Raw genomic sequence first — 21,105 nt, forward strand, 5'->3', positions numbered from 1 at the left:
CATTTTCAACAGAAACCTTTTATTAAACACGTTGACATTATTGGAAAAACAAAAATCACAAATATTGCCATTTTAAATAAATTAGATTCAAATGCTTCGCCGTATTTGTGACTACACAGAGGAATCACGCTATCAACCTAAGGCATGAATATTGCTAGTTGAAGTCGCTGCAGTACAGACAACGTCAGTGTCGTCCTATGAAATGTGGATCTCCGAGTGTTCTGCTGGTGTCGAGCCCAGGCAAACAGGGACCTTTACATCTGAATCCATTTTCAAGTAACACTACAAGCAGTCCGTTCTTTTCGGTTGTGTGTGGCTTTTTTTTTTTTTTTTAAGGCAGTGCAGTTATTGGGCTCAGTGTGAATTGGTGGCGGACCGGGGACTGCAGGCAAGAGGTAGGGAACGTGAATACAGATGGCTCGAAGGATTTGGTGTTGAAAGCTGTGATGTCGCTGGCGAAGAAGGACGCAGACTCTAGGACGCACGGCGTGGTGGGCTCTGGCGTGGCGGCGTGCGCCGGCGCCGTGGAAAGGACCTCCGATTCAAACTGCAGTAGCTGGCCCATGAAACTAAAGTTGGGCGAGACCACGGCCCGCCGCTGCTTGATGATGTCGAATGCTGCATCCAGTCTCAGCTGCTGGGTTCTCATGATGTACGCCATGCAGATGGTGGGGGAACGTGAGATGCCCGCTTCACAGTGGACCAGGACCTTTCCCCCCGTTTGCTTCACGTGGTCTGGAGGACAAAGAAAGCACACCGGTCAATGATTTGAGATCGAGGCACAAACATTAACAATGTAGTGGGCAACACAAACTGTTTTGTCAGGCAACTTATTTGGATTTTTAAAGTCTAGTGACTAGAAAATACATCATATACATATATTAAGGAATTTCTTTACCTGCCTATACCCACTAATTATGCACAGGTGCGTCGAAGTAAGTGGCAAAGATGGGCTTTTGTGGAGTTTCAAGATCTTTTGTCCGTCATTTAATCAGTGATTCTCAAAGTGTGGTACGCCAAATAATCACTTGATTAAATATTCAAGCACAGTGTGACTGTTCAAAATCTGCGTTATGTTACAGTGACCAAACATATGAAATATACTTGTTAAATAAAACCTTTGTCTTATTTTTAATGAATACTTGGGCCTAATGTGTTACTGTATTTTAATGTTGGTCATTGTGGTGACACTCGGAGAGCCAAGTGTTTTCTGAGATGGTACTTGGTAAAAAAAACTAAAAAAAAACTAAAAATGATGTGTATTATAAAATATGACATCATAAATGTTAATATGAAATAAATATAGGCGTGAATGTTTAATAATAGACAACGTTTAAGGCCACTCGACATACACCCTCCTATTTGCACCACTGGGATAGTGGAACTCATCACTTAACACAAACGTCAACAAAGCTCACTTTTAAGCATTCACACACAGCACCGACATTTTGGAACAACGATAATATATACTATAAAATATAAAAAATGTTTTTGTGGCTGCATAGGAGAAAGTTATGTATAAGTTTCACTATTTGCATTTCATTGTCCGTAACTGTGGTGCATTCAAGGACCCTCGATTAAAGTTATAAACAAAGGCGACACTAGTTTTTAAAGCCGGGGGGAGACTTAACTCCCAGGAGATGCACTAATAATGACATCATCATGATGATGTAGTATTAATCACAAAATTCCACATGAATCAACTCATCTCCACTTTACACTCTGAAGGAAAGGAAATTGTGATTATAATCCTATTCAAGTGAGTAATGGCAATATGAATGTTCTAATTCATGTATATTGAATCTGTAGGCACTTTTTAAATGATTTCGGGGGTTTATCTCAATAGGATCTAGATATGTTAATACCATCTTTAAGACTTAGACTTAGACAACATTTTTTGTTCCACAAGGGAAATTATTCCAAATTGTTTAAAAAGACAAAAACATGTGTTTTAAAAAGCTGGTTTCAACCAAACCCATTCAATAATTAGTTTTTTCATGCACGTAAACATACCAAGTGTGTGTGTATGGGGCGACCACTTTAGGTTTAGGGTGGGATGGGGGCCCAGAGTTCAGTGCTACCCCCTGCTTACTCCAAGCCACTAATTATACACATTACAGTTACATAAACATCATAATAGTAATTATCCATACTATTTGAAATAAATCATTGGTTGATTATGAAACCATTGTGGGGGCGATGGGTGGTGTTGACGTGACACCGGAGGGCATTATTGAAAGTCCGAGCACTCCTAAGTGAATGAGGTCGTTCTAAAACCATATCCGCCTGTCATGGTCATGAATAAGTGATTTACATTTTAACCACTTCCCTCGCAGGTCATGTCAATCACGACCATAACTCATCCTAATCCTGTCATTTCAAGAGAAGGAGCAATAATGTTGACTTTTGCCGTCTAAATCAGCGGTTCCCAAAATATTTTTGCCACACCACCTTTTGGCACATACGAATGGATCATACATCGCGTGTGTGTACAAAAAAATACAGTGTAATCTGACAATAACATGGTTTGCAGTCAAACGTGTATTCTTTATCTTCAAAACAGAAACAGAAGGTTACATTTCAACAAAAATATCAAGGCTTTGTGTTGACCAACATGAAGTGTGTGTTATTGTTAGGTAATGATTATTTATAGCATTTCAGCGTTTGCTCATTTGCAGGGTTTTTTTGTGTTTAATTTAATTTGAGGGGCCAGAAAAAAGCGACAAACGTTCATTGTCACTTTTGTGCCACCCTCCCCCATTTTGGTGCATCGCTTCATTTTCTTTGTCTGCTTTTTTTTGTCATTGTCTCTTCCCCAAACGTCATAAAACCCATTTTTATTTTCTGGCATTTAAAACGGTGTGAGTCGTGTGGTCCTCTGTGTCTTTCTTTAATTGGACCCATTACCTCCCTGCTTGGCACTCAGCATCAAGGGTTGGAATTGGGGGTTAAATCACCAAAAATTATTCCCGGGCGCGGCCACCGCTGCTGCCCACTGCTCCCTTCAACTCCCAGGGGGTGGAACAAGGGGATGGGTCAAATGCAGAGGACAAATTTCACCACATCTTGTGTGTGTGTGACAATCATTGGTACTTTTACTTTATTCTATGTTATAGATGAGTTTTTACATATTTTGATGTTTTTATTGTTATTATTATCATAATTGTAATCATATTTTATTTTAAAAAAAGTATTCATTTAATTATAATTGTTTAAAATAGATTATATTATGATATCTATTGATATTTTAAATGATCATATCTCAATAACGTTTTATGTTTTCAAGCCATTATTAGTGCATTGTTTAATTTTCAAATTTTTTCTTCTTCATTGTTGTCACCCCCAAACATCTTCAAACCCACTTTTATTTTCTGGCTTTTAAATCGGCGTGAGTCGTGTGGTCCTCTGTGTCTTTAATTGTTTTATTCTATTTTATAGATTAGTTTTTACTTATTATGGTGTTTTTTTATTAAGTTCAAGTTAAAGTACCAATGATTGTCACGCACACACTAGGTGTGGTGAAATTTGTCCTCTGCATTTGACCCATCCCCTTGATCACCCCCTGGCAGGTGAGGGGAGCAGTGGGCAGCAGCGGTGACGCGCCCAGGAATAATTTTTGGTGATTTAACTCCCAATTCCAACCCTTGAGGCTGAGTGCCAAGCAGGGAGGTAATGGGTCCCATTTTTATCGTCTTTGGTATGACTCGGCCGGGGTTTGAACTCAAAACCTACCGATCTCAGGCCGGACACTCTAACCACTAGGCCACTGAGTAGGTTATTATTATTAATATCGTCATTATTTTATTTTCATATTAAACATTTTATTTATTTATTCATAATTGTTTTCCAAATTGATTTTATTATTATTATATCTATGGTTATTTTAAATTATCTTATCTAAATTAATGTTTATGTTTTTAAGCCAGCATTACTGAATTGTTAAATTTTATTTGTCTGTTTTTTTTTTTATTATCGTTGTCTCCCCCAAACATCTGAAAACCCATTTTTATTTTCTGGCTTTTAAATCTGCATGAGTCGGGTGGTCCTTTGTGTCTTTTATCGTTTTATTCTATTTTATTTAGTTATCATCTATTTTGGTGTTTTCATTATGTTTTTTGTTTGTTTTTTTCATTGATTTTATCTATCGTTATTTTGAATGCTTTTAATTGACAATCTTTTTATTGTTTATTTTATATGCAGCTCTCTGGAAACAGTCTTGTTGTTAATAGTGCTATTATATAAATCAGGTGGATTGTCATTGTGTCGCGCTTTAGCAGGGGGACGCACGACCCACTTTGGGAATAAGCGCGGCTAAGTCGATGAATTGTAGGAGTCCTTGCTAAATGTAGGCGAAAGCTGCTCCTGGTACAAGTGGCTGCCTTATGCAATGTGCAGGCTTACAAGTGTAGGCTGCATCCTCACACAATACACAATGGCGACAATAGCAGCCAAGCAATACTGGACGAGTTCTGTCCTTGCTTATGCCTGGCTAAAAATAACCGTTCAGCATCGCTCCCCCACACATCCAACAGGCTGCCGCCCTCAGGCGCACCTGTGAGCAAACCGTCTTCCTTCCTGTTTACCCTCCCCACCCAGTCGTCCTTCATCCTCCTACGCCTATTCATTACTGCTCACCCACTTGTCACACTGACTGACTGCCGCCCGGCCCCGCCCGACGGATTAGACAACTCTGGGATGTCTTTTTCCCAGCTCAGGAGGGATTCGTGAGGGTGGGACGTGAGCAAATCCTGAATGGGAGCAAACGGCTCGCTATGTTGGTAGAGGCGATCAAGCTAAACTGATTACCGCTGGCTTTCTGTGAACCCTCTATTTGTGAATGGTAGCAGGCCAGGGGCTTATTGCAGAATGAGGACTTTTAAAAATAAATGCCTATGTATAGGAGTGCAGGTACGCTGCCTGCGTACAATCTGCAAGTATAAATAAATAAGCAGTCACTAAAGGTGAGGTTATTCTGGGTAGAGACTTCATCCTTGGGAAGTTGGATGTATTTTTGGATGGACAGTCAAGACAAAAAAAATACACAAGGCGATTCCGAAATAAACCTTCAGACCAAAGCCTCGAATAAATAAAAAAATTGGATGTTCTTGAACTCACCGATGAATTCTATTGCTTCCTGGAAGTGGGAGCTGATGTCCGCCATGTGGTTGTCCTCCACCGGGATCCACTTGTAGTCGTAGCGGCCCTTAGCCGGCTGCATGTCCCTGCGCGACACGTTGAGCAAGGCAGTGATGTGAAGGTCGGCGAGATAGTCCTGCCTGGAGGCATGGTAGGCACTACCGAGGTAGAGGAAAGGCAGGATCTCGACAGGTCTACCCTGGAAGAGAGAGCGGCGAGAGAGATGTGAGTCGAGATAAGCGAGACCAATCCGCAACAAGGTGTGATTTTTGAAGCCCTAAACGACAAACATCATTACTCTTCTCACCTCGTTTGGGATTTTGTGGCAGTAAAAGGCAAATAACAGTGGAACCTCAAAAGTGTTACAATTTGGACTTCAACCACAACGTAATGATCAAAAATCTCATCCATTCATTCATTTCCTACCGCTTGTCCCTCTTGGGGTCGCGGGGGTACTGGAGCCTATCCCAGCTGCACTCATAAATGTTAAATATGTAATTCCTCAATATTGAAGCAGACAAAATATAAAATAATAAGACTGGATTTTAGGAAATAATTGTAAAAAATAGTGAAATTAGTGGACAGATCATTTTACATGATAAGACATCCTAAATCAAGATTTGTATATCTAGAAATTATAGTGATTTTAAAAAAAAGATATAAATAATGATGTTATTCTGAAAACAAGCATTATTCAACTTGCAAAATTAAGCATATTTGGTCTTTAAACAACATTTTCATCGTGGAGGAAAACCAAAATATCTTATTTGAATAGTTATCTGCTCAATTTTAAGAAACAAGGAAAATATGTAATAATTATTAATGCTAAGATCAATACTAGTCAATGACTAAAAATAGGTAAATAGCTCTAAAAACCAGGAGAATTTCTAGAAATACATTTTGAAATCTTGGCAAGTGGCAAATAATTTGCAGTGTAATTGTCATCAGAAACAACATCCCCTGCAGTGGATGATTATTTTTGGTTTATTTTTTATTGCCAGAGGTAAACATTTGGGGGAGAAACCATACAATAAACGTCCACAGCAGAGGACGGCGTAGCTGAAGAGGTAACATACACAGTAGCAGTACCTATAAAACACCACTTGGTGACAGCACAGCTTTGCAAACACCCCCCTTGTTCTCCATTTGCCGGAGTAGTTTTACTGTATTTTACTTACATTTGCTTGAGAGTATGAACATATTACTTCAAACAGTTACAGTTGGAAACACGTTTTAGACTATTTGTCAGATTTGTTATTTCCTAAATTAGGAATTTTGTCTTGAAATGTTTTAATTTGGATGTTGTGCTGATATCTCAACTTTATTTCTATTGAATTTGAATTAGTCGAGCAGTGGCACCACTTTTATTACTAGTAAGAATAATAGAAATGTATTCCGTGTATTTACGTTCGTTAATATCTGCCTACTATCAATTAGTTAAAATGTGTGTTTTTCAATGTCCTGATTGATCTTTGAGCGAGAGAATTAGAAAGGTCATGGACAAAAGACTGCTTTTCTCCATGGAAGCCTCTGACCTGATCCTTTTCAGAGCTCCATGAGGTCAGAAAACATCATAACAATGTATGTTTGGTATACTGTCCGAAGCCAATGTTATTGGGGTCTTATGGCCATGATTACCTGATCATAATCCGGTTTGAGGTGAGACAGTTTCTCGCTGTTGGCCCGTTTTTCGCTTTCGCATCCGCTCTGCTCGATGCTTTTCACCTCAGTGCAAAGGTCTGGGTATTGTGAGTGGAAGTTCTCGTATCCTCCTGCGAGAAGGGGGAGGAGGGCATAAACACATCATGTAAGAAATAAGCCTAGAATAATCACACCCGCCCGCCCGCCCGCCCCCTTTCACCACCCTCCGAATACACACCTTGTGAAACAACACAGTTTATGAAACCGACTTAAAGCCGGATTAAAACTGATTATAAGAACGCAATTAATTACTGTTAGCAACCGCTAATCCCCTTCATTTCCTCAGGATGTAAAGGTGGCAGACGGAACACAGTATATAACTTTGCAGTCTTTGCTTTTTCTTTCTTGCCACACAAAGTCATTGCACAATTTGTTCATATTTCTCAGCACTGACTCATCGGCTGTGTTGACGCACGTTCATATAGGGAACTCATAACAGACTGTTTGATATAAATAATGGCTTTAACTAAGGCTTCTCAATTATTTTCTCTTAGGAAGAAAACATTTTGCACGACTATGAACAGTATAATGTGTTTATAAAATTGTTATAGGTACACCTCTGCATAAAGACATGTCATTAAAGACAACAATAAAATAATAAATGTAACATTATTTTCAAGTCTGTAATAGAAAATATTTAAAGTGCATCAATTTGCCTGAAAAAAATAAAAATAAAAAAATAAAATATATATATATAGATATGCATCCTTATTTGTATGTATGAATGTATGTATATATGTATGTAAAACACTGTGTCTTGATGTCCAAGACAAATGTCCCCTCGGAGACAATGAAGCTAATTATTATTATTATTATTTAAACTATACAATTTTTTGACTGGCATGAACCATTTGATACTGACAAATAAAAGGAGATAAACTCAGTAAGTAATAATGAATTGAAATTGATCAGCAACATTAACTCAGGAGCACAATAGGTGAAACACTTTGACCTTCAAAACAAAAATGAATACCACAGTTTTTTTTTTTTTTATATAAAAATGACAAAGTCAGGTTTAATGGCTACATAGGGCTCGTTTAGTCGTGCATCTTTTCATAGTGGGGTTTGTAGTGTGATACTGAAAATGCATGTTTTCCAGGGTTTTCATGTGAAAAACTGGTTTAAATAGTCCCCAAACGAGACAAATGACTGTTTGAAGAACATTGGATTTAGTCCGCATGTTTCTATCAAGGGCAAGGACACTGAACAATTAAAGGCTGCAAGGGACTATTAGATATGTTTATTTTATTATTTGGTGCTTGAAAAAAAGATTGTTGTGCCTTTTTGCTGTATTTCTTCACATTTTGTAAAGATAAATAGATAGATAGTACTTTGTTGATGAGTTCCCTAAGGAAAAATAAAATTCCAGCTGCAGTGTACAGAATTGAGAGCGAATTTTTAAAAAAAAGTGAAAAGTAAATAATGGGGGTGTAAATGTAAATAAAATAGAAAATATAACAATAGGAATAAAAATAAAAAGCAACAATAGGAATGAAAATATAACTGTAAAAATAAGAATATAACAAGAGAAACCAGGCAGAATTTAAATATTTAACCGGTGGACGATAAAAACAAATCGCAGACTGCTAAAGGCCCTTGTGGCGCACTTTGGACACCCGTGTACAAAATGACCATTTAAAAAAAAAACACAATTAAATAAATGTTACCTTTCAAGAAGCAGATGTTGGTCCCGCTGGCCAGGTGAGACAAGGTGTTTATTACTATTTGTGCTACGCTGTCCTTCCTCAGCTTCTGCCAGTGGGACGTCCTGTCGTCCAGCGCGACCACCGCCGAGATGCTCCCCTCCCGTAGCCGACGGAGGGCCCTCTCGTCCGGGATGACGAACTGCAGAGGCACCGGTCCTCCCCGCGACCTCCGCACCACCACCGAGTTTAAGTTGACGTTGACGGAGCCTTCGACGTGGGAGTTGGTGAAGGACAGATAAGGTCGGCAATCCAAGATAAGGCAGTCCTCCTTCCTGATCATCTTCCTCAGACGGCGGCAGTCGATGCTGGACATTTTCATGATGGCGTCCTGGAGTCTTTTCTTGTTATTATTGCCCAAAGAATGCGTGCGGGTTCCCGATCAGAGAGTGGCGGCGATCAGCCCTGAGCGCCTCTGTGCCTACATTTCCTCCAAGGGGATTCCGGCCGAGCCTTTTTTATGTGAATGACCGGCGTTGTGACGTCACGACCCATGTATGGACACCGGTGGGGCGTGGCGGCAGACAAAGACACGCCCACCGTCAACGACAGCGGCCTCTTACTCCGCCCCTTGGCTGTGTGACGCAGTGAGAACGCCGATTGATTAAACCGTTACTCACGGGGGACCGTGCACACATCCTGTTCTTTTGACGATCTGCTTGCATCACTTTGAAGAAATATGAGCTTCGAGGAAACTAAAATACGAATATCAGAATCATTATGGGCCAAGTATGATGAATGACACTAGGACAGGGGTGTCCAAAGTGCCTGGGGCCCATTTGCGGCCCGCAGCTAATTACACCCGCACATTCTGCAAATATTACTAAAAATAAAATACATAAACAAGCGAGATAAAAGAGCATAGGTAATGCAGCAAGAACAAATCCCAATAATAACACAAAGCTGCCATTAAAACTGTCATTACTCAAAATATAACAATGAATCAAAATCAATGTTATGGATGTTTTACCCATTCAAGGCTCCAATTACTTCACATCAAATTTGAACATTTTTGGTGGGAAATGTGTTTGCCATAAAAAAACAGGGTTTTGACAAAAAGGGCATAAAACTGAACAGACTAAAACTTCATAGCAACAGACAAAGTTGATGGCGAGATCAATTAAAAAATGCCAAAAAAACTATGACTTATTTAAAAAAACGTTATGACTGAGCCCAGTTGGGTCATACACATATCTGAATCATGTTTATGGGCCAAGTATGATGAATGACACTAGGACAGGGGTGTCTAAAGTGTGGCCTGGGGCCCATTTGCGGCCCGCAGCTAATTACACTCGCACATTCTACAAATATTACTAAAAATAAAATACATAAACAAGTGAGATAAAAGAGCAAAGGTAATGCAGCAAGAAAAAATCCCAATAATAACACAAAGCTGCCATTAAAACTGTCATTCCTCAAAATATAACAATGAATCAAAATCAATGTTATGGATTTTTTACCCATTCAAGGATCCAATTACTTCACATCAAATTTGAAAATTTTTGGTGGGAAATGTGTTTGCCATAAAAAAACCAGGGTTTTGACAAAAAGGGCATAAAACTGAACAAACTAAAACTTCATAGCAACAGACAAAGTTGAGGGCGAGATCAATTAAAAAATGCCAAAAAACTATGACTTATTTAAAAAAACGTTATGACTGAGCCCAGTTGGGTCATAAACATATCTGAATCATGTTTATGGGCCAAGTATGATGAATCACACTAGGACAGGGGTGTCTAAAGTGCGGCCTGGGGCCCATTTGCGGCCCGCAGCTAATTACACTCGCACATTCTACAAATATTACTAAAAATAAAATACATAAACAAGTGAGATAAAAGAGCAAAGGTAATGCAGCAAGAAAAAATCCCAATAATAACACAAAGCTGCCATTCAAACTGTCATTACTCAAAATATAACAATGAATCAAAATCAATGTTATGGATGTTTTACCCATTCAAGGATCCAATTACTTCACATCAAATTGGAACATTTTTGGTGGGAAATGTGTTTGCCATAAAAAAACAGGGTTTTGACAAAAAGGGCATACAACTGAACAAACTAAAACTTCATAGCAACAGACAAAGTTGAGGGCGAGATCAATTAAAAAATGCCAAAAAAACTATGACTTATTTAAAAAAACGTTATGACTGATCCCAGTTGGGTCATAAACATATCTGAATCATGTTTATGGGCCAAGTATGATGAATCACACTAGGACAGGGGTGTCTAAAGTGCGGCCTGGGGCCCATTTGCGGCCCGCAGCTAATTACACTCGCACATTCTACAAATATTACTAAAAATAAAATACATAAACAAGTGAGATAAAAGAGCAAAGGTAATGCAGCAAGAAAAAATCCCAATAATAACACAAAGCTGCCATTAAAACTGTCATTACTCAAAATATAACAATTAATCAAAATCATGTTATTAATGATTTACCCATTTAAGGCTCCAATTACTTCACATCAAATGTGAACATTTTTGGTGGGAAATGTGTTTGTCATTGAAAAAACAGGGTTTTGACAAAAAGGGCATACAACTGAACAAACTAAAACTTCATAGCAACAGACAAAGTTGAGGGAGAGATCAATTAAAAAAATACAAAAACAATGACTTATTTAAAAAAACAAAATGATGACTGAGCCCAGTTGGGTCATAAACATATCTGAAACATTATGGGCCAAGTATGATGAATCACACTAGGACAGGGTTGTCCAAAGTGCGGCCTGGGGGCCATTTGCGGCCCGCAGCTAATTACACCTGCACATTCTACAAATATTATTAAAAATAAAATATATAAACAAGCGAGATAAAAGAGCACACGTAATGCAGCAAGAAAAATCCCAATAATAACACAAAGCTGCCATTAAAACTGTCATTCCTCAAAATATAACAATGAATCAAAATCAATGTTATGGATTTTTTACCCATTCAAGGCTCCAATTACTTCACATCAAATTACAACATTTTTGGTGGGAAATGTGTTTGCCATAAAAAAAACAGGGTTTTGACAAAAAGGGCATACAACTTAAAAAAACAAAAACTTCATAGCAACAGACAGACAAAGTTGAGGGCGAGATCAATTAAAAAATGCCAAAAAAACTATGACTTATTTAAAAAAACGTTATGACTGAGCCCAGTTGGGTCATAAACATATCTGAATCATGTTTATGGGCCAAGTATGATGAATCACACTAGGACAGGGGTGTCTAAAGTGTGGCCTGGGGCCCATTTGCGGCCCGCAGCTAATTACACTCGCACATTCTACAAATATTACTAAAAATAAAATACATAAACAAGTGAGATAAAAGAGCAAAGGTAATGCAGCAAGAAAAAATCCCAATAATAACACAAAGCTGCCATTAAAACTGTCATTACTCAAAATATAACAATTAATCATAATCAATGTTATTAATTATTTACCCATTTAAAGCTCCAATTACTTCACATCAAATGTGAACATTTTTGGTGGGAAATGTGTTTGTCATTGAAAAAACAGGGTTTTGACAAAAAGGGCATACAACTGAACAAACTAAAACTTCATAGCAACAGACACACTTGAAGGAGAGATCAATTAAAAAATACAAAAACAATGACTTATTTAAAAAAACAAAATGATGACTGAGCCCAGTTGGGTCATAAACATATTTGAAACATTATGGGCCAAGTATGATGAATCACACTAGGACAGGGGTGTCTAAAGTGCGGCCTGGGGGCCATTTGCGGCCCGCAGCTAATTACACCTGCACATTCTAAAAATGTTATTGAAAATAAAATACATAAACAAGCGAGATAAAAGAGCACACGTAATGCAGCAAGACAAATCCCAATAATAACACAAAGCTGCCATTCCTCAAAATATAACAATGAATCAAAATCAATGTTATGGATTTTTTACCCATTCAAGGCTCCAATTACTTCACATCAAATTTGAACATTTTTGGTGGGAAATGTGTTTGCCATAAAAAAAACAGGGTTTTGACAAAAAGGGCATACAACTTAAAAAACCAAAAACTTCATAGCAACAGACAGACAAAGTTGAGGGCGAGATCAATTAAAAAATGCCAAAAAAACTATGACTTATTTAAAAAAACGTTATGACTGAGCCCAGTTGGGTCATAAACATATCTGAATCATGTTTATGGGCCAAGTATGATGAATCACACTAGGACAGGGGTGTCTAAAGTGCGGCCTGGGGGCCATTTGCGGCCCGCAGCTAATTACACCCGCACATTCAACAAATATTATTAAAAATAAAATACATTAAAAAAACGACAAAAGAGCAAAGGAAATGCAGAAAGAAAAAATCCCAATAATAACACAAAGCTGCCATTAAAACTGTCATTACTCAAAATATAACAATGAATCAAAATCAATGTTATGAATTTCTTGGGCTCCAATTACCTCACATCTAATTTGAACATTTTTGGTGATTTCAAAGTATTTCACAGTGAGCCTAGCTTCCATTCAAGACCATAAAATGGCTATTTGTGCCACATGGCTGAGGTAAGAAACAGGAGACAAAAATGATATTTAAGTCAAAAAGCACAAAATGAGTGCAGCAAGGAGGTGCACATGAAGCAAAGCATAGCTTAAATCAGCAAATCAGATTTTTTTTGCCCTCAAGTGACACAGATTTTGATTTTTTTTGTCAGTCTAAACACTCCAAAGTGCTTGAAGTCTGATATTTTGGCATCAGATTCAGGCCACATCAGGAGGTAGTCCTTAATCCGATTGGAATCTGATCTTTTCAAATGTGACTTCAGTTTAAACGCAATGCGACCTGAAAGTGATTTTCTCGCGGGATTTGGGCGAGCTACCTTACTCGTGTGTGTGGGATACATCCCTATACTAAGCGTAGCGTATAGTTCTACCTTATATTTGTCGATAGACTCCATACGGAAGTGTGCTGCTTAAAACTACAACATGGCTGACGGGGCGCAGGCGTGGCTTTTAACACGTCAATAAGACCACCCACAAAACGGCGTGTTTTCAAGAAAAAGCCAGAAAGCCCAAATTTGGACCCTTGATGCTGAGTGCCAAGCAGGGAGGTAATGGGTCCCATTTTTATAGTCTTTGGTATGACTCGGCCGGGGTTTGAACTCACGACCTACCGATCTCAGGGTGCACACTCTAACCACAAGGCCAGTGCAAACCTGCGTTCCGGGCCAGAACGTAGCTACCTGTTCCCGTACAGTAAGCTGTCTTATCTATGCTCTCTCTGTCTCTCTCTCTCTCTTTGTGTTCTTTCCCCGTCGTGCTCATTGTGTCCCGTGTTGTGTCGTTCCAGCAGCATTTCTCCGTGCCCTGATTGCGAGCTTTGTGTTTCGTCTCCCTGTGTTTCCCTCTGGTTCCCTGACTGCCACTTTTGGATCTTGACCTCCCGCCTGGACACGGACCTTTGACGCCTCTCTCCTGCCCTTGACCTCACGCCTGCTCACGGACCTCCGAGCCTGCCTTGCCCCTCTTGGACTTCCGCCTCTCACTCAACACGCACCTTCAACAACTCCCGGTAACACTCAACACATAACCACTACACATAGTCGCACATTTTGGTTTAGTTACAGGCCTCATTGCATATTTTATATATAAAATAAATAGAGCTAAAACGATGTCCCTGCTGTCTGTGCCGTCTTCTTCCCCTGTACCGTAACAGTTAAGTGATGAAGGAACAAGTACATCAATAGGTTAAGTATGATAAAATATTATTCACATTCAACTACATTCATTTAACTCTTTGATTGTGTTAGTCAAATCTCAGCATTATATTGTTGCATGAATACAGAAACCTTTATATGTGGGTCTTAATAAAGTATAGTAGGTACTGGGCAGTTACAGTGTAACAAAGTCTGGCCATTACTGGGACTGGACAAGTAGCTGACCCAGGCAAAGCGTTAACTTCCGCTTAGTCCCATGTATAGCCGAGTGAACCTGACTGTATATCCGCTGGCATGTAAGCCTAAGCCGCCTAGTGAATTAACAGGTTTAAATGTGACACTGCATGCACTCACATGACATGCAATCAATCCCGGGGGGCTGAGAGGTACCTGTGTTTGGTTGGTGTAGGACAGCTGTGTGCTATAGATGTAAATATTCCAAGTAAGCAACTATGAATTGTTTTAACTGCATGTCACACAATGTATTTTTGCAGCAGTTTCTTCTTTCATGTAAACGCAGGACAGGCACATGTACAGAATACATGATTGATTCCTTTACTGAAATTTTGTACACAGAAGAATTTAAATGCACCCGAAATATTGCTCACATCGCAATCAGTGTTAATTTGAACAGCAGTTTTCATTTTAGTTTAATATTTTGAGAAAATGCCTTCTACACTTAGTCGTATTTTAGTCATCTAAACTGATTTAATTTCAGTCATGTTAAAGGCCTACTGAAATTATTATTTTTTATTTAAACAGGGATAGCAGATCAATTCTATGTGTCATACTTGATAATTTCGCGATATTGCCATATTTTTGCTGAAAGGATTTAGTAGAGAACATCGACGATAAAGTTCGCAACTTTTGGTCGCTGATAAAAAAAGCCTTGCCTGTACCGGAAGTAGCGTGACGTCACAGGTTGAAAGGCTCCTCACATTTCCCCATTGTTTACACCAGCAGCGAGAGCGATTGGGACAGAGAAATCGATGATTACCCCATTAATTTGAGCGAGGATGAAAGATTCGTGGATGAGGAACGTGAGAGTGAAGGACTAGAGTGCAGTGCAGGACGCATCTTTTTTCGCTCTGACCGTAACTTAGGTACAAGCTGGCTCATTAGATTCCACACTCTCTCCTTTTTCTATTGTGGATCACGGATTTGTATTTTAAACCACCTCGGATACTATATCCTCTTGAAAATGAGAGTCGAGAACACGAAATGGACATTCACAGTGACTTTTATCTCCACGACAATACATCGGCGAAACACTTTAGCTACGGAGCTAACGTGATAGCATCGGGCTTAACTGCATATAGAAACAAAAGAAATAAGCCCCTGACTGGAAGGATAGACAGAAAATCAACAATACTATTAAACCATGGACATGTACATACACGGTTAATGCTTTCCAGCCTGGCGAAGGTTAACAATGCTGTTGCTAAAGACGCCATTGAAGCTAACTTAGCAACGGGACCTCACAGAGCTATGATTAAAAACATTAGCGCTCCACCTACGCCAGCCAACCCTCATCTGCTCATCAACACCCGTGCACAAATGCGTTCCAGCGATCGACGGTGCGACGAAGGACTTCACCCGATCATAGATGCGATCGGGGGCTAGCGTCGGATAGCGCGTCTGCTATCCACCTCAAAGTCCTCCTGTTTGTGTTGCTGCAGCCTGCCGCTAATACACCGATCCCACCTACAACTTTCTTCTTTGCAGTCTTCATTGTTCATTAAACAAATTGCAAAAGATTCACCAACACAGATGTCCAGAATACTGTGGAATTTTGAGATGAAAACAGAGCTTTTTGTATTGGATTCAATAGCATCCGAATACTTCCGTTTCAACGATTGACGTCACGCGCATACGTCATCATACATAGACGTTTTCAACCGGAAGTTTAGCGGGAAATTTAAAATTGCACTTTATAAGTTAACCCGGCCGTATTGGCATGTGTTGCAATGTTAAGATTTCATCATTGATATATAAACTATCAGACTGCGTGGTCGGTAGTAGTGGGTTTCAGTAGGCCTTTAAAGTATGTTAATGTACATGTTGAAGTACAAATTACAGTCAATTTAGTCGACTTTAGTCCTCTTTTTTAACTCCCAGGTGTGCACATATTAACAATGTGGGACTTGTTAAATGCATTCAGTTTTGTTTTGGCGAGGAGAAATACAACTTCCTCACCAGAAAAGCATCTGATTGGCTCTCCTTCCAAACTTGTCACACCCATCAACAAGACAACATTAAACAAGATTGGACTTAGTTTCTGTCAACATTCTCATCTCGTTTGTATTTGTTGACTAAAATGTCAGTTAATTTTGTCAATGTCTTAATCAACGTGCATTTTTGATTATTTTTCATTTGATTTTAGTCTAGGAAAAATACAGTATTTTTCGGACTATAAGGCGCACTTAAAATCCTTTCATTTCCACAAAACCCGACAGTGCGCCTTATAACCCGGTGCGCCTAATGTACGGAATAATTCTGGTTGTGCTTACCGACCTCGAAGCAATTCTATTTGGTACATGGTGTAATGGTAAGTGTGACCAGTAGAGGGTAGTCACACATAAGAGATACGTGTAGACTGCAATGACGCCAGTAAACAACACCAAAACTTTAAATGTTCCATCGAAAATAAAGAACAATACACATGGCACTCAAAAATCTGTCAAAATGTTTTAGTACGACTTTGTCGGCCCATTACAGCTACTGTAGTCAGAGATACTAGTATTACTATGGTGTGTGTATAAGGACTGCAAAATGGCACCCATTAGCAGACATATTATCTGGCGTTTTGTTTCACAATATTATGCAAAGCCAACTTTTTTGAAAATTGAGAACAGGAAGTGAATACAAGTTTTAGCAACTGTTATGTAAAAGAAAAGGGGTAGGATTAAATAAGCTCTGTTTCTTCCTACTCCTTTTCGAACATGTTGAAAAGAGAAACTGGAAATTGTGATGCATCATGTTGTATGCTTGCATGTTCGAAATAAACTCAAACTTAAACTCAAACTATCAATATTTTTTTAATCAAGCTGACCGTGGTCATTATGACCTGCTGTCACATTCAGTAAGTGCTGCTACTACGTGCTGGCCGATAATAATCATCTTGAAATAATGACAAATGGAGAAGCAACACCACAAAAAAGTTTGTAACGCAATAATATTTCCTCCTAGTCCCCAAAGTCACGCACGCTAAAAAGAGTTAGTGTCAGTTTGAAGTGAATGCCACTTAACTCACGACCGCCACTACGTCGCTTCATCAACTAGACCGTCCAGTGATCCACAGGCCAACATTAAAGGCCTACTGAAATTATTTTTTAAAATTTAAACGGGGATAGTAGATCCATTCTATGTGTCATACTTGATCATTTCGCGATATTGCCATATTTTTGTTGAAAGGATTTAGTAGAGAACATCGACGATAAAGTTTTGGTCACTGATAAAAAAGCCTTGCCTGTACCGGAAGTAGCGTGACGTCACAGGTTGAAAGGCTCCTCACATTTCCCCATTGTTTACAATGCAGCGAGAGAGATTCGGACCGAGAAAGCGACGATTACCCCATTAATTTGAGCGAGGATGAAAGATTCGTGGATGAGGCACGTGAGAGTGAAGGACTAGAGTGCAGTGCAGGACGTATCTTTTTTCGCTCTGACCGTAACTTAGGTACAAGGGTTCATTGGATTCCACACTTTCTCCTTTTTCTATTGTGGATCACGGATTTGTATTTTAAACCACCTCGGATACTACATCCTCTTGAAAATGAGAGTCGAGAATGCGAAATGGACATTCACAGTGACTTTTATCTCCACGACAATACATCGGCGAAGCTCTTTAGCTACGGAGCTAACGTGATAGCATCGGGCTTAAATGCAGTAGAAACAAAATAAATAAACCCCTGACTGGAAGGATAGACAGAAAATCAACAATACTATTAAACCATGGACATGTAACTACACGGTTAATGCTTTCCAGCCTGGCGAAGCTTAACAATGCTGTTGCTAACGACACCATTGAAGCTAACTTAGCTATGGGACCTCGTCAGAGCTATGATAAAAACATTAGCGCTCCACCTACGCCAGCCAGCCCTCATCTGCTCATCAACACCCGTGCTCACCTGCGTTCCAGCGATCGACGGAGCGACGAAGGACTTCACCCGATCATAGATGCGGTCGGCGGCTAGCATCGGATAGCGCGTCTGCTATCCATCTCAAAGTCCTCCTGGTTGTGTTGCTGCAGCCAGCCGCTAATACACCGATCCCACCTACAGCTTTCTTCTTTGCAGTCTCCATTGTTCATTAAACAAATTGCAAAAGATTCACCAACACAGATGTCCAGAATACTGTGGAATTTTGCGATGATATCAGAGCTTTTTGTATTGGATCCAATGGGGTCCAAATACTTCCATTTCAACAATTGACGTCACGCGCATACGTCATCATACATAGACCTTTTCAACCGGAAGTTTCGCGGGAAATTTAAAATTAAACTTTATAAGTTAACCCGGCCGTATTGGCACGTGTTGCAATGTTAAGATTTCATCATTGATATATAAACTATCAGACTGCGTGGTCGGTAGTAGTGGCTTTCAGTAGGCCTTTAATCCACTCAAAAAAGTGAAAATTTTAAATAATCACTGGGTCTTTTTATTTACAGAATACACACAAATGTGAGTGTGAACGTTGTCTTGTGTTGGCCCTGCGATGAGGTGGCGACTTGTCCAGGGTGTACCCCGCCTTCCGCCCGAATGCAGCTGGGATAGGCTCCAAGCGCCCCCCGCGACCCCGAAATGGACAAGCGGTAGAAAATGGATGGATGGATGGACGGACATGCGACACAGACACATGATCACTGCCGTTGTGTCCTGGAGCAAGATACTTTTACCCACCTGCTCCCAGTGCCACCCACACTGGTTTAAATGTAACTTAGATATTGGGTTTCACTATGTAAAGCGCTTTGAGTCACTAGAGAAAAGCGCTATATAAATATACACTACCGTTCAAAAGTTTGGGGTCACATTGAAATGTCCTTATTTTTTAAGGAAAAGCACTGTACTTTTCAATGAAGATAACTTTAAACTAGTCTTAACTTTAAAGAAATACACTCTATACATTGCTAATGTGGTAAATGACTATTCTAGCTGCAAATGTCTGGTTTTTGGTGCAATATCTACATAGGTGTATAGAGGCCCATTTCCAGCAACTATCACTCCAGTGTTCTAATGGTACAATGTGTTTGCTCATTGGCTCAGAAGGCTAATTGATGAATAGAAAACCCTTGTGCAATCATGTTCACACATCTGAAAACAGTTTAGCTCGTTACAGAAGCTACAAAACTGACCTTCCTTTGAGGAGATTGAGTTTCTGGAGCATCACATTTGTGGGGTCAATTAAACGCTCAAAATGGCCAGAAAAAGAGAACTTTCATCTGAAACTCGACAGTCTATTCTTGTTCTTAGAAATGAAGGCTATTCCACAAAATGGTTTGGGTGACCCCAAACTTTTGAACGGTAGTGTAATTCACTTCACTTTACATATATGTGAACACTCGCTTCCGATCCATCACTCAAATATGTTCGTGTGCAACATAAACAGAAATAATTCCTGTTGTTACAAAATGAACACACACCTAACATGCTATTTGATCGTATTGCTCCGCATTATACCTTTGATATGAGATATCATGTTAAAGGTCTGTGAAGGAACATGAATACAATGCATGGATATTATTTTAATTTATTGATTGATTGATTGATTGAGACTTTTATTAGTAGATTGCACAGTACAGTACATATTCCGTACAATTGACCACTAAATGGTAACACCCGGATAAGTTTTTCACTTGTTTAAGTCCGGGTCCACGTTAATCAATTCATGGTAATGAATTACTGAATTGTTGAATTGAATTACTATTGTTTTAAAGTTATTATAGAGGTAAGTGGTAGAAAGCACAGAGTAACTGTAATACATAGAAAACACAGTGGTCTATCTGTGTGGTTATTACTAGATGACATAACATAGTTGACTTGTTTAAGACCTAAAAAGCAGGTGTTGATAAAAGACTTCCCTGCTGTGAGATGTTAAATCATGTTGCTGGTGCACAACCTCCTGTGCTAGTAATAATGCAAATAAAAAATGCATTTGTTCACACTTTTTTTTTACACAAATAACATATAATACCGATGAATTCTGGTCGATATTGGTACCGATATCAATAAAATCCCAACGACATACAGTACAGGCCAAAAGTTTGGACACACCTTCTCATTCAATGTGTTTTCTCTAATTTCATGGCTATTTACATTGTAGATTGTCACTGAAGGCATCATAACTATGAATGAACACATGTGGAGTTACGTACTTAACCAAAAAGTGAAATAACTGAAAACATGTTTTATATTCTAGTTCCTTCAAAATAGCCACCCTTTGTCGCACGTTTGCACCAAGAAAAATTCCTAGTTTGTGAACCTGTCTGAAACAATGGCAATAAAACTATTCTGATTCTGATTCTGATTCTGATTCTTTGCTCTGATTATTGTTTTGCACACTCTTGGCATTCTATCGATGAGCTTCAAGAGGTAGTCACCTGAAATGGTCCCACTTCACAGGTCATGAAAATAAAGAAAACACATTGAAATGAGAAGGCGTGTCCAAACTTTTTGTCATGTCTGTGATCATGTTTTGTTTAGTTATGTTCTGCTTGGTTTTTGGACACTTTTTAGTTCCTGTTTTCACTCCCTTGCCTTGTCACCATGACGACCATTAGTTTCACCTGTTTCACGTTTTGCACTCGCGCACCTGTTGTCAATCATGTCTGTATTATTTAAGCCGATAGTTGCCAGGAAGTCACCCTGGCGACATTAACTCTGCTACCTTTCATTCCAAGCCATTGCTCCA

General features: G+C 39.2%; 1 protein-coding gene across 1 annotated transcript; it reads right to left on the bottom strand.

The window, feature by feature from the left end:
• On the bottom strand, positions 1-8,980 carry dusp5 (dual specificity phosphatase 5). The gene is made up of 4 exons (XM_062032341.1): positions 8,505-8,980; positions 6,775-6,908; positions 5,116-5,335; positions 1-735 (listed from the first exon to the last, which is right to left on the bottom strand). The coding sequence occupies exons 1-4, from the start codon at positions 8,860-8,862 to the stop codon at positions 332-334; spliced, it is 1,116 nt and encodes a 371-aa protein (XP_061888325.1). The 5' UTR covers positions 8,863-8,980; the 3' UTR covers positions 1-331.
• Between the last annotated feature and the right edge of the window lie 12,125 nt (positions 8,981-21,105).

The sequence above is a fragment of the Entelurus aequoreus genome, linkage group LG22 (genome assembly GCF_033978785.1).
Source record: "Entelurus aequoreus isolate RoL-2023_Sb linkage group LG22, RoL_Eaeq_v1.1, whole genome shotgun sequence".
Classification (NCBI taxonomy): Eukaryota; Metazoa; Chordata; class Actinopteri; order Syngnathiformes; family Syngnathidae; genus Entelurus; species Entelurus aequoreus.